General features: G+C 49.6%; 1 protein-coding gene across 3 annotated transcripts in view; it reads right to left on the minus strand.

Moving 5' to 3' along the window:
• Positions 1-13211, minus strand: part of ANKH (ANKH inorganic pyrophosphate transport regulator) — a 128958-nt gene that overhangs the window by 17699 nt on the left and 98048 nt on the right. For all 3 annotated transcript variants that reach the window (XM_006733171.3, XM_081825914.1, XM_081825915.1), the window contains exon 8: positions 10523-10618. In XM_006733171.3, coding sequence (XP_006733234.1) covers positions 10523-10618 — 96 coding nt within the window. The remainder of the gene's footprint in view (positions 1-10522; positions 10619-13211) is intronic.

Genomic DNA, 13211 nt, shown 5'->3' on the forward strand with positions numbered 1-13211 from the left:
CCAACTTGCATTCCTACCAACAGTGTGAGAGGGTTCCCCTTTCTCCACAACCTCTCCAACATTTGTTGTTTCTTGCCTTGTCCATTTTTGCCATTCTAACTGGTGTACGGTGGTATCTCAATGTGGTTTTGATTTGGATTTCCCTGATGGCTAATGATGATGAACATTTTTTCATGTGCCTCTTAGCCATTTGTATGTCTTCTTGGGAGAAGTTTCTGTTCATGTCTTCTGCCCATTTTTTGACTTGATTATTTGTTTTTTGGGTGTTGAGTTTGAGAAGTTCTTTATAGATCTTGGATACCAGCCCTTTATCTGTAGTGTCATTTGCAAATATCAGAAGCAGGAATTCTTGATGCTTATGGGGTGATGCTCTATGCTACCCCATGAAGCAGCAAGAGGGGAGGAGGGACGTGCGGCCAGAGCATCTGAGGCCCTCCCCGCTACACGTGGCAAGTAGATGGAAATAGGAGAGCAGCACCTGTCCTGAACCCAAGATGCAACACTGGCCCTTAAAATAATGCAAAAAGGCTCCTAACTGGGGACACGGAGGCTGCAGCCAGTGGTGCGGGTCGTTTTCCTTCCCCAAGGCGCTACTTTTTCTCTCAGCAGCACCTCGGACCCGGAGAGTGGCAGGTGGCCAGAGCCGGGGTGCTGGCCGGGATGAGGGACTCTATACATACTGATGGGGCCAGCGACTTGTCTTCCAAAGGGGGCTGGAGCTGGGGGGGACGAGGAGGCAGAGCGGAGTTCGTGTTCGTATCTTTGGGATTTGTGCTCCCTGGGGACTTATCTACTGTAGACAGCATAAAAAGTATTTCAGGATTATCTGAACCTCCCCGAGAGGGATTATCTCCACGTGTCGCAGAGAAATAACCTGTCCGCTTCCGTCTCTGCTACTGCTTCTCTGGGTCTCCTTCCCTCGTGGAGGGTCCCTTGGGGCCTGAAGCTCTGAAGCTTTAGGATTAATGTGTTTTTAATACCAGATACCTGCACCTTACATCCTGCAGTGGCCTCCGCCCCTCGATGGCCCCTATTTCCCTCCGGGCCCTGGAAGGCAACGTGACAGAGACATCCGGGTGTCCCACGCCCGATTTCTACAGACCATTCGCTCAGTCACCTTTTCTCCAGCAGCCTCCACCCTAATCCTTCCCACACAAGGCTTATCTCAGGAAACTGGGGCCTGAGACGAAGCATAGCCCCCCGGATGGGACTCTGACCCTCTGGAGGAGGAGGCTGCTCACGTGGGAGCGAGGGACCATGTCCACCTCCAGTAACCAGGGACATTAAAAAAAAAAATACGACGACTTAAAGAAAACAGATTTCAAATTTTGTGGAAAAGAGGTAAGACTGAATAGCGCTAGAGCTTCTGAAAGGGGCTGGAAAGCTCTCCAAAGAGAAATGGCCCCATACGACCAGAAAGGAGGAGGAGACCACGCAAGGCACCTGCTTGCGCGTAGATGTGCGCCCTCAGCACGGCCTTCCCCGACTGCCCGTCCGAAACGGCATCTCCCTCAGCCTCATGCCTTTCATTTTCCTCCAAAGCACCTGCGAGTTCCTGCGGCAGGTTGCGTAAGGGCCACCCAAAGATCGATTGCCTCCCAAGTCCCCAGGCCACATAAGTATTGATTACTTTATATAGCAGCAGGTGTGATTAAATTATGGATCTTGAGATAAGATGATCTGGGAATGTCTGGTGGGTCCTAATAGCCATCAAAGTGTCCTCGTCATGTGAGAGCCGGGGAAAGGGGGGGAGGTCCCAGAGCCAGGGACTGGGGTGCCGTGGCCCACCGAGGCAGCAGCCGCCGGGAGCTGGAGGACGCAAGCACCAGGTCCTTCTCCGAAGCCACGGGAGGGAGCATGCCCTGCTGACACCTCGGCTGCAGCCCCGTCCACTGAATTTCGGTTTCTGGCCTCCAGAACTCTGAGAGAGTGTATTTCTGTTGTTTTTTAAGCCGCCAGGTCTGTGGTTATTTGCTACAGCAGTCACAGGAACTGCCCGACACCAGAGTGTCCGTGTCCTGCCTGTCTTCCCTGGGAGATGAGAAATTCTGCAAGGAAAGTGACTTGGTGTGTTCATTTCACTGTGGAAGCTCAGAGCCTGGTAAGCAGCAGGGGCTCAGGCCTGTGCGGAAGGAGAACCTGAATAAATACGCACGTGCTCTTTCTCCGGGTAGCGATGCCCGGCAGCAGAGAGCCTCAAACATCATTCTAAAGCTCAGGCTTTGGGGACTTTTTGCAAAATGCACACATGTGTGGCTTGAAATCTTTCCATACTGGCATTTCTCATATTTGGCTGGTGCCTACAGATATATTGGACTTCTGAGCCAGAAGACCGAAAACATCGATTTCTCTCTCTGAGCTCACGGCCGATTGTGGGTGACTGACATTTCTGAGCTAGCAAGACGGCCGGAGGCTGGAGAGAGCCCTGTCTGTACCCCGCACTGGAGCCATTGGACTCCTACAGACAGGAGGGTGTGGTGGGACGTCTGAAGAGCTTTCCCAAGCCTCAGGGAGAAAAACGGTGCACACATTATATGTCTTGTGTATGCATCAGGTCCTTCTATAGAAGATACACATAAATCTATCAAGATGCCGATTTTTTTCAAAACACCAAAAAAAAAAAAATCCCACAGAAATTTGGAAGGATATATTAATAAAACTAGAAAAATTCACAGATTTATTCGTTGGCATCCAATGTGTACCAACAGCTGTCTGTTTACATATGCAGACATCTTATCTTCCTGTGGAATCCCATGTGCCTGGGGACTTCCTGATCACGGGAGCCGGCATTCTTTGCTTAGAGCATGCCTGACGCCATGATAAGCTGCTATCCCTTTGAAAGGTCTTAAAAGGTGGGTGTTTTTATCATGCCTGTCTGGCAGCTAGCGAAGTTGCGGCTTAGCTTTAGATGACCTTTCCAAAGCCACCCAGCAGGTGCACAAAGGAGCCAGGGTTTGACCCCAGGCCCCGGGACCTCAGGGCCACATCGGTAAACACCACACTCTGTGGCACTGAATTCAAGCTGGAGGTAAATCCCTCTCCCTCGGTCCCAGGGCCATTTGGTGCAACGAGCAGCCCTGCCTCTGAGCCCCTCCCGAGGTCTGAGGTGCTGGCTCTGGCGAGTGCACCACGGTTTTCTGGAAAGGTCTTGTTTTTCGTTTTGGTGAGGGTCAATCCGTTCTCCAAGCCACATCGGTTAGGAGCCATCTCTTAGGGAGGATGAAAGACAGGCCCTTGAAAACCATGTGGCACCTAATCGACGGTGAGGAGCTTTTTCAGACACTAGTATTTGCCACCTGAGCTTTTCCCCAGCATCACATGGTGCTTCTCTGAGGGCTGCCCTGGGCTCAGAAGGTACATATGAAGGGACGCGGAGAATAATCTCGTGGCGCAAGTCATGTGCACGTCCCTGTGTCTGACCTAGAGCTGGAAATGCAGTAATACATCCTTTCACAGAAAATACAGAAGGTTCTGAGCAAAGGTCATTTATCATTTGCTGAAAGCGACTTTACTTTCCAGGTCACTTTCCAAGTCCACCTCCAGGGGCAGGGGACACCTACGTGCGGGGAGAGGCAAAGCCCTGAAATACCTGTGTAACCTGAGTGTTTTTTGACTGTTCTCCTTTGTTCCCAGGTCCAATGGTCTCCGGCTTCGTTAAGCACACAAAATGACCATTTAACATACGAATTAGTGTTTAATGTCCTCGATGTGCTCACTGCACACACTGCTTGGTGTACATACATGTATGTGGTGTTCTTTGAGATCACGGAGATATTGCCCACGGGCTTTGCTGACTCTCTACGTATCCTACCCGTGTAAATCAAGAGGACACCAAGAGTTTCGGGCCAACAGGAACATGCACATGTCCAGAGCCCCTCGCACCTGGGGGTATGTGAGCTTGCGCTGCAATCAGAAAATCGACAAGCCACGGACATCAGCCTTGTTCTCTCCATGCATCTTATGGGGAATTGTTATCGGGAGGGTCTGGACTACATGTGCCATCGAGTGATGCCTCAGTCCTACCCACTGTCATGTGCCCACCGGATAAGAAGAAAAATGCTCTCCACACTGGTTCTGACTTTAAGCAGAGACTAATAAAGACCACTTAACAAAGAGCCACAGAGAGTCATAAAATAGGACTCCTGAAAGTCTGTGAATTAATCCCCACTGGGTTACTTTGCCATTGCTGGAGCAACAGCTCGCGACTGTCCTCTCTGACCAACGGGATTTTGCGCCAGATGAGCCTTGGGGGAGCCTGGGAACCACCTGGGGACGTGGGGTGGGCCAGCAGCACTCTGCACGTGCAGGATCCCCGGGCCGATGGGGACTCTGCAGCGGCCCCGGGTGGGGACTCCGCCTCTTACTGGCACGTGCTCTCCGCAGAACACAGGTGTGTACTGACGCGGTAAACCAAAACTAAGTAATTTGTATCATTTTGTGCCAAATCAGATACCATTTATAAGGTCCAACGGGGAAGAAGTAGAAGTATCAAGGGTCTGAGACAATTTGGGGGGATAAATACAACTGGCTAGAATACGGGCAACTGAATTTGCTCCCTGAAAATTGGGAATGTGTTTTGGCTTTTCAGTGTTAGTGACGGGGGGCCTGGTTCAGATGCACTAGGTTATTCAATTAGTGGAAAGCAGAGCAAAGCCAAAAAGCAAAGTAACCTAAATCGAACACGGCTGCTTCTATTGGATGCCAGGATGCCAAGACCACCCCGCCCCCCAAACCCCAAAAAACCCACGTCAGCAGAGATATAATTAATCACATCAATCTGGGGACAGTCCTGTCCCCAAGAAAAATATTTCTAGGCAAATCCTCTACTCAGATTCTTACATGGAGAATCTGGAAATAAAAGAATAGAGATGTCTTGTGGAAACAGTTAAGCGGAGAATTTAAAAAGAAAACAAGTAGTACAATCATTACGTTTGGCTGACCAATCCATGTGGCCTTAAGTGACTACAGGAGGATTCTTTCTTTCAGAAACAACGGGGTGTGAGTGTGTGAGGGCTGCCATAACAAAGTACCCCCAAACCGGGAGGCTTAGGGCAGATGGAGGTTCTGGCCTCCCAGGCCTGGAGGTGGGGGGCAGCGCTGAGCTCCCTCTGCAGCCTCTGGGGACGGTCGGCTCCAGGCCTGTCCTGGCTTCTGGTGGCACCACATGGTCTGGATTTCCCTCTGGTCAGACCAGCAGTCCTACTGAATTAGGGTCCCCTCACCCCCCTTACTCACCTACTGGGCCTGCATCTTAACCCTATTTCCAAATAAGACCTATTTCCACATTCTGAGGGACTGGGGGGTAGGACTTCAATATAGCAATTTTTGGTGGACACAATTCAAGCCATAAGAGTTTGGAACAGACGATTCAGGGTTGAGGGCAGATTTCGCACTTTGCCTTTTTACTACCCTTCGATGTCAAAAAGCAAAGCTCAGGAGGATCCGGAGTAAAAACCTATTTTAACTTTTTACAAAGAACCAGATTCTTCAGTGGTAACAGCCCCTGGCCTCAGATATCCTTGGGATCCTATTGGGTGAGGCAGTGCAGTCTGCTGGTACCTGGTGGCAACCTTCTTTCCCTGCATTAAGTGATGGCAACCCCACCCCCCCCGCAACCACCACCAAGCAGCCTCCATTTGTTGAAGATGAGGGAGGCCAGTGGGATATACTCTGGAGACCCCGGCACAGTCCCATGACCTCAGCAGGATCTGAATCTGGGTCCCAAAGCCAACTCTGGAGAAGCCTAGGGAGACGCTCATTCCATACTGCCTTCCTGAAATAGGCCAGCCCACCAAAAATCAACCGGTGGAAGAGCCTAATTGGCCAACTGACAATCTGTCCAACTCACTGATTTCTTAAAAACTTGTCTTTTTAACTCTTCTAAAACTTACAGTAATCTGTACTGGAAGGACAGGCAGGGCCCCGGAGGGCTGTGAGGGCTCCGGGTGTCTCTGGGGCCTTCATAGCTTCCCTACCTGCCTGTGTCCCCCCACCTTTGCCTCTGTTCCATTTTGCCTTGACTCTCAAACTCTCCGTTCTTTTTCTGACCCACAGTCTCTCCCCCTTCTCCTTCTGACTTGCACTCCTCCATCTTCCCCTCCTGTCTTTCCCTGGGTTCAAGGGATGCTGGGTATGACTGGTAGGTTGTTCACTGCACAAAAGTACCCTGTTAGCTCTGCCTGCCGAGATCCATCTGGACGGATGCCCATTTCCATTTTGTCAAAAGGGGGTTGGGGAGGCCTCAGCACAGCCAAGCCTGTGCTTTGCATGGATTTTTCTCCAGCTCTCTTGCAGCAGAGAGGCTGCCCTCTTGGCACCAGCTCCCCAAAACTAGAGCAGAAAGGAGTTTAAGAAAATACCAAATGTTCTTCAAATGCTATTGTGAAGTCAAAATAGAAACTGGTCAACTAAAATCACCCAACGATGTTAAGACTTCCCCATTTAATTTGATTTGCTATGGGCTGTAGAAATAGTTTAAAAAAAACAAACGTTTGGGGTAGATTGGCAGTTTGGTAACTTTAGCAAGCCAATCCACTGGCTTTCACCAACCTGGCCTAGCACCCAGGGATCGGAGGTCCATTATCGTTTTGGGACACTTCTTCCTCATCAAAAGGACTGTTGAGAAGACACATCCTCCCCTGGTTAGTGGTTCCTATTTTACCCCCAAATCTAGAATCCGGGAAGGAATCATGGTAAATCTAGAGGGGCTAGCTAACAAGAGGCCGAGTTTCTGCAAGGTCAGTATTACCAGTGCCTTTCCCCAAGGGGAAGGAACGCTGTTCCTGCTTCCTATTAACTGTCAAAAGTGATACAGCTGTATTTTTCACAGGCCCAGGTGAATGTTGACCCCAAAATATCAGGGCCTGAAGAGTGAGCCCATTCTGATGGAAAGATGGATTTTTTTGTTCTAGACAGTACACACCTTCTTTTGAAAAGCAGTCAGCATCCCTGGGTCACCGAGTGTCTGTGGAATCAATGGGGTCAGCTCTTCTCGAAGACCCGAGGGGAAGAGCTGGTGTGCCCCAAGAGATGGAGCTCTGGAAAGCGCTTGAATTCTAGGTGACCCACAGAAAGTTCTAGAACCATCAGAAAGCTCAGAGTTTGTATGTAGTATCATCCACTCGAATAAACACAACGTGTGCTGCTGTTGAGTGTTTCAATGGCCTCTGCGACATTAATTCCCTGACGCTAAGTTTTAAAGTTAAAAAAACAAAAACGGACCTGAGAGGAAAGAGCCTCTTAAAAGCGTTAAAAGTAGGATATGCTGAGTATAAGAAAGGAGACTGTCGCTCACCGGGGGTGGCTTTCTGACTCAGAGTTTAGTCTTAAGTGGCGGTTTATTGTGCACCTTCTGGGTCAGACAGGATGCTCGGCCCTGGGGTAGAAGGTGGCTGCCCCACACACCCTGACGTGGGCACTTCAGAGCCTACGAGGAGGAGCAACAGATGTGAAGACTGAACACAGACAGTGCTGCAAAAAGGAATGTACACATCATAGTGACCGCTTAACATTTAATTTAGGAAAGAAAAACCAGAAACAAACCCTACACCTGAAACTAATGTAACATTGTGTGTCAATTATACTCCAATTTAAAAAAGTCCTTTACAGGGGCTCCTGGCTGGTCGGTGAAGCGTCTGCCTTCGGCTCAGGTCATGATCCTGGGGTCCTGGATTCGAGCCTCCGGTTGGGCTCCCTGCTCAGCGGGGAGCCTGCTTCTCCCTCTCCCTCTGCTGCTCCCCCTCCCCCTGCCCGAGCTCTCTCCGATGCTTTCTCTCAAATAAATAAATAAAATCTTTAAAAAAAAGTTGCTTATTGGGGTATCTGGGTGGCTCAGTCGGTTAAGCGACAGCCTTTGGCTCAGGTCATGATCCCAGGGTCCTGGGATCGAGCCCCACATCGGGCTCCTTGCTCAGCAGGGAGCCGGCTTCTTGCTCTCCCTCTGCCTGCTACTTCGCCTGCTTGTGGTCTCTCTTTCTCTCCCTATCAAATAAATAAATAAAAATCTTAAAAAAATAAAGTTGCTTACTTTTTTCCTATATCTTTTAAGGACAATTCCTATAGCCAAGATGTTGGACCAACTGAATCACTGTAAGGAGAACGTATGTGAGACACTTCATTAGCTGCAAACTCAAATACTACTGTTTTTAGTGTTAAAGAAACTGCCGCTTCAAAGCATGGCGCCCACGTCTGGAGGCTCAGGGCCAGACAGCTGTTCCTACTCGCTCTGGAAGCTTCACAGTTTGGACAAAAGGGCCTAGAGAGTGGGCCTGGAAGGCTGGCTTCTGGCAGGTTCTATGACAGGTGCCCGGGCGAGTCACTGATCCTCTCTGAGTCTTTTCCCTTTCTAAGAAATAAAGGGTTTTGACTCACTCGTCTCCAAGTTTCTTCCCAACGAAGGACTCTGAGTCTCCATTTCTATGGGGAAAATCTACCCTGACATACTTCAGTTACAGGAAGGAGGACGGGATTAGAATAATGAAATAAACAAAACTTTTACATGGGAAATCTAAGCATTTTTCTAAATCATCTCCATTTCAAAGTAAGCCAGTTTCTGGTCTCAGAGGGACAGGTTATTGCCCGCACACCGAACGAGAGAAGGAACAGCCTTAAACCCAGGCTGGCGAAGTTCTCCATCCGACTCAACGGTAGCCGGGGGAAGACGTTTAACTGGAGTGAGAGGAGACAGAGGAGGTCAGACCCGGATCACAGAGCCAGTGACAACCAAAAGCTTCTGGCATCCAGTGAGGTATGAGGTCCAAGTCACAGAACCTGGAATCTGAGTCAACTCAACTTTTGACTTCCAATCATTTCCTATCATCTCCAAAAGCTGAGGTCTGTTCCTGGAATAGAAACCTTCTCAGCTTTTTCTAAAATACTCTTTTAAACAGTTTCAAGGTTGCTGACTGTTTTCCTAATATTTTAGGGAACTATGGAAAAACTTGCACACCACAGAGGAATAACACAAATAGGGGAGCAGGGTTGCCTGGGGTAACGTGTCCCAACTACACAGGCGTGCTATTGGAAATTCCTCCTCGGTGAGGTGACACTGGAAGATGCTCCTGACACCCCTCCCCGCGCCCCCTCCCCCAGAGTCAGGAGGGATGGACTAGCAGGAGGGGCAGGCTGGGGTGAAGGGGCCGCTGAGGACACAAGGTCACGATGCGCGACGTGACAGGCTATTAGTCTCGTGTTGCCCTTGTTAACAATCTAGTCAGGTGTGGGATCCGCGGAGCAAAGATTAAGCTGTGGGCTTTGGAAAAATATCCATCAAAGGTTTAAAACGTGCTTAGGGCTCCATTATAAGGACCACTATCAGGGCTCATCAAGCCAATGAATTGTTCTTGTGATGATGGGAAGAGGGGCTAGAATCACCGTGTGCCTGTCATCAGTGTAACCAGCCCTTCAGCCCTGGTCATCGATGACGAGAGCAGAGCACCGCTGGGATTTCCGGAACATACTTGTACTTTATAAACGGAGAATTTCTGCAGGACTTAAGAGGAACTACGGAGCCCAACAACAAACAAGAAGACTGAACTGAGTTCAAAAGACCTGCATTTCGGGGCCCCTGGGTCGCTCAGTTGATTGGGCAGCCTGACTCTTGATTTCAGCTCAGGTCATGATCTCAGAGTCATGAGATCGAGCCCTACGTCATCAGATGCCACGCTCAGCCGGAGTCTGGTATTTTCTCTCTCTGCCCCCCCACCCCCCGACCCTCGAGCACGCTCTAAATAAATAAAATCTTAAAAAAAAAAAAAAAGACCTGCATTTCTTTTTACCTCCTTGTCATCCCCATCTTTAGAACTCAAAGGGCATAGTCCACAATGTAAGTTTGTTTATAAATGTGCTTTTCTGTTTTTGCTACTATAAACCGTCTTAAGTTATATACCATGTGCTTTGGGTTATACACCATGTACGTATTTTTTCCATGTTTTTTGAACAGTATCTTCTACACTGAAATTACCCATGGGGGTTGACAGAGGGAGGACGTGTGCTGTTTATTTAGGCCATGCACAGAGCGGGGTGCTATCCGCAGGGGTCCACAGCTGTACCCGTGAGGATGGCGCAGGGCCTGGGATCCGGTAGGTGCTTGATAAGCACGCAGCGAATGACGGGTAAGCAGACAGGACACGGCAGCAGGGCACGTGTGATGGGGAAGGGAACTTGCACTGGGGTTTAACTGAAGTAACGCCCACCTCAGTTTGGGAGAGGGATGTTTATATCCTTGACTTTGGGTGTTTAAAAAGGGGTCAGAAGTTATTCAGTGAGACAAGAGTATTATTAAAATGAAAGGCAAACTCAGCCTTTCCTTTAGCGTGTTAGAAGTTCCTGGACATGCTGGAAGTCTACCATTTATTCCTAGATTCAACGACCTTCCTAAGGAACTACTGTTCATATTTTGGGTTGTTAATTAATTCCGTATAACCTCACGGTATGGAATACAGCCCTCCTCCCTTTAAAACGGCCATTTCCCCCCTTTCCAAAAACACCACCAGAGGGGCTGGTGATGTTGGTCTCCCCTTACCGTGAGCGACAGGGCCATGCAGACAAACGTGAACTTCTTGATGTGGGCTGCGGTCACTGTGTTGCTTGTGCTCACCAGTTTATTGCTGGGGTTATTCTAGCAGGAAAGAGGAGGACAGTGGTTATCCTTGGCTGGCCACACGTGCCACTTGAGGAGCGTCTTGCTTTGGCTTTATTTGATGTGTCGGAGGTACAAATGTCACCTGACAGCTGGGAGGACGGCTGTCAGGTTGCTGGACGTGAACACGAACCAGAGGGAGTGGTGGCTGGAACACCGGGCAGGGCTTCCTGAATGTGTGCTCCCCTTGGCGCTGGGCCCCTACCCAGCCTCGTCCTAGTGTGGCCCCTCCTGGTCACTTGGCAGCTCCGCGAAGCCACAGCCCTGCCCCCTTTCGGGGCCCTGTCCTACCCACCAGCGGACCGGGAGCGCGAGTGGGCATTCTCGGCCCTGCTGACCCTGCCGCACCCTCCTCCCCTCACATTCCAGACGGAAGCTCTTGCTTTTCCCCTAACGTACTCGGTGTTTTCCCGTTACTGTGCTTTTGTCCCTCCTTGTCCCGTTGGGTCTTCTGATTTTCAAAACCCCCGTCTTGAGGGCATGTTACTGGCACAGCCCATCTGTTTCTTAAAGCCGCTCTGATCTTTTACTCCAAATTGCCCTGGGGCCCCGCTTCCTGGAATGCCGGGCGACCCCAGAGCTCTCTGGAGGTGCGGATGTATTCAGGGGGGCACGCATGGAAGCGTGTGAGGGGTGCACTGGCTCTCTGAGATACAGGGCTGTGCACCTCACCCTACTCTTTCACTCCTGCAATGTAGCACGATCTTTCTTGAGTAGAGAAGGTGCCCATCTCTGTTACACTTAATTTTAAGCCAAGAGAGCAGAGAGCTCAAATGTCCTCTTACATATTCCCGAGGCTTCCTGAGACCATCCCAGCGCCACCGCTAAGTATGCCCATCACCTGTCCCCTCACTATGAAAACCAGTGGAGAAAAGAACCCCTTGCCTCCATACGGATCCAATCGGTCCCAGACTGATCCAAATCAGTCCCCGAGCACCTGGCTCGTGTCTAGCTGAATGAAGGACACACGGGCAGAGCGATGACAGGTTCCACTTGGAAAAGAGCTTTTGATGGTTCCTTTACTTTGGGGGCTGCGGCGATCTCTCAAATCCCTTCCCCGTGAAACCACCAGCACAAACGTCTGGTTGAGCCTATGTTTTCCTAATTCCAGCCTCTAAAGTAGATCTGCTTTTCTGAATAACAGATTTTGCTGCCACAGCGAAGTGCAAGTCACAGTGGGAGGATCTCTCCTACCCTGGGGGATCTTCAAGAGAGGCGCCCGGGGGGGGGCTCACCCCGAAGAATCAGGCAAACTCAAAGCACTCATGTCACCCCCGGTGGGACAGCAGGGCGCCAGAGAGCCTTCAGGTGTGTTTTCATTTTGAAAAGAGCACATATTTCTGCCAGCAGGCTTGGAATAAACTAGCACGTATCATTAGATTGGCATCTGTGTTTTGCTTTGTTTGCCCAATCCGTTTAGAAACAAGACTCTTTCTCAGATGGTAACTGAACGTCGGAGAGATTTTGTACGAGTGGAAAACGCTCCCCGTTGATATTTAGTGAGAGCCATCAGAAGTTATGCAAGAAATGTTAAATCTCTTATTCTGGAACGCACAAAGAGGCTAAGGATTTCAACTGTCAATGCAGCAAATTCTGCAAGTCCACACAGAGGTGTCTCAGATTTGGGTGAATAGACGGCATTCACACGGACGGCTTGGAGGAGCTCTCTGGAATGCCTGGAAACAATGAGGGAGGCTCCAAAAGGATTCTGAGTAACTCCAGTTGCTGGCGAGAGGTACGCTCGTTAAAGGGATTTTTTCACAGCACCTAACATCTGTGATCACGAACAAAACCAAGTTTTCCTTGGACGCTCCTAGTGAAACTGTATAGTGTTGTATTGTTAAGCTGTATTATTTCAAGGTAGCCAAAAAAATTCCAGATGAGACTTTCCCAGCCAGGAGGTTCTAATACTTTAGTACCTGCTGTTCTCCTCAAGTTTTATTATATAATCTGATTCTCCAAGAGCTAGAAATTTAGCAAGAAGACTTACATCCATCTTGGTTTTCTAGGATTTACTTCTTTTTTTTTTTTTTTTTAAAGACTCTATTTTATTTATTTGACAGAGAGAGAGATAGCGAGAGCAGGAACACAAGCAGGGGGAGTGGGAGAGGGAGAAGCAGACTCCCTGCCGAGCAGAGAGCCCGATGCGGGGCTCGATCTCAGGACCCTGGGATCATGACCTGAGCCGAAGGCAGACACTTAACGACTGAGCCACCCAGGTGCCCCTCTAGGATTTACTTCTATACGCCTGTTCCTTAAAAGGAAAATAGCGATGTCTGTCAATAGATTGGATTAAACTCATGCAAACAGGGACTGCACGGAGAAAAATCTCCTGCAAGCCACTCATGCCTTCTCAAAGTTTGCTCTCAACATCCTGAGCATTTTTTAGGGGATGCTCTGCATCCTGATGTTGCAAGATGCTGATGTTTGAAATAGGTAGTGGGCCCAACTAATAGTCAATTGGGGGAAGTTCCACAACCAGTAAAGAGCTCTGGGCAACACCATGGCCCTATGGCATGCTGGGCAGCATGGCGGGAATCCCTGAAAAGTGAGCTGCCCTTCACAGGTGAGT

This window comes from Leptonychotes weddellii, chromosome 7 (assembly GCF_054177405.1).
Source record: "Leptonychotes weddellii isolate Sample4059 chromosome 7, ASM5417740v2, whole genome shotgun sequence".
In the NCBI taxonomy this organism is placed as follows: Eukaryota; Metazoa; Chordata; class Mammalia; order Carnivora; family Phocidae; genus Leptonychotes; species Leptonychotes weddellii.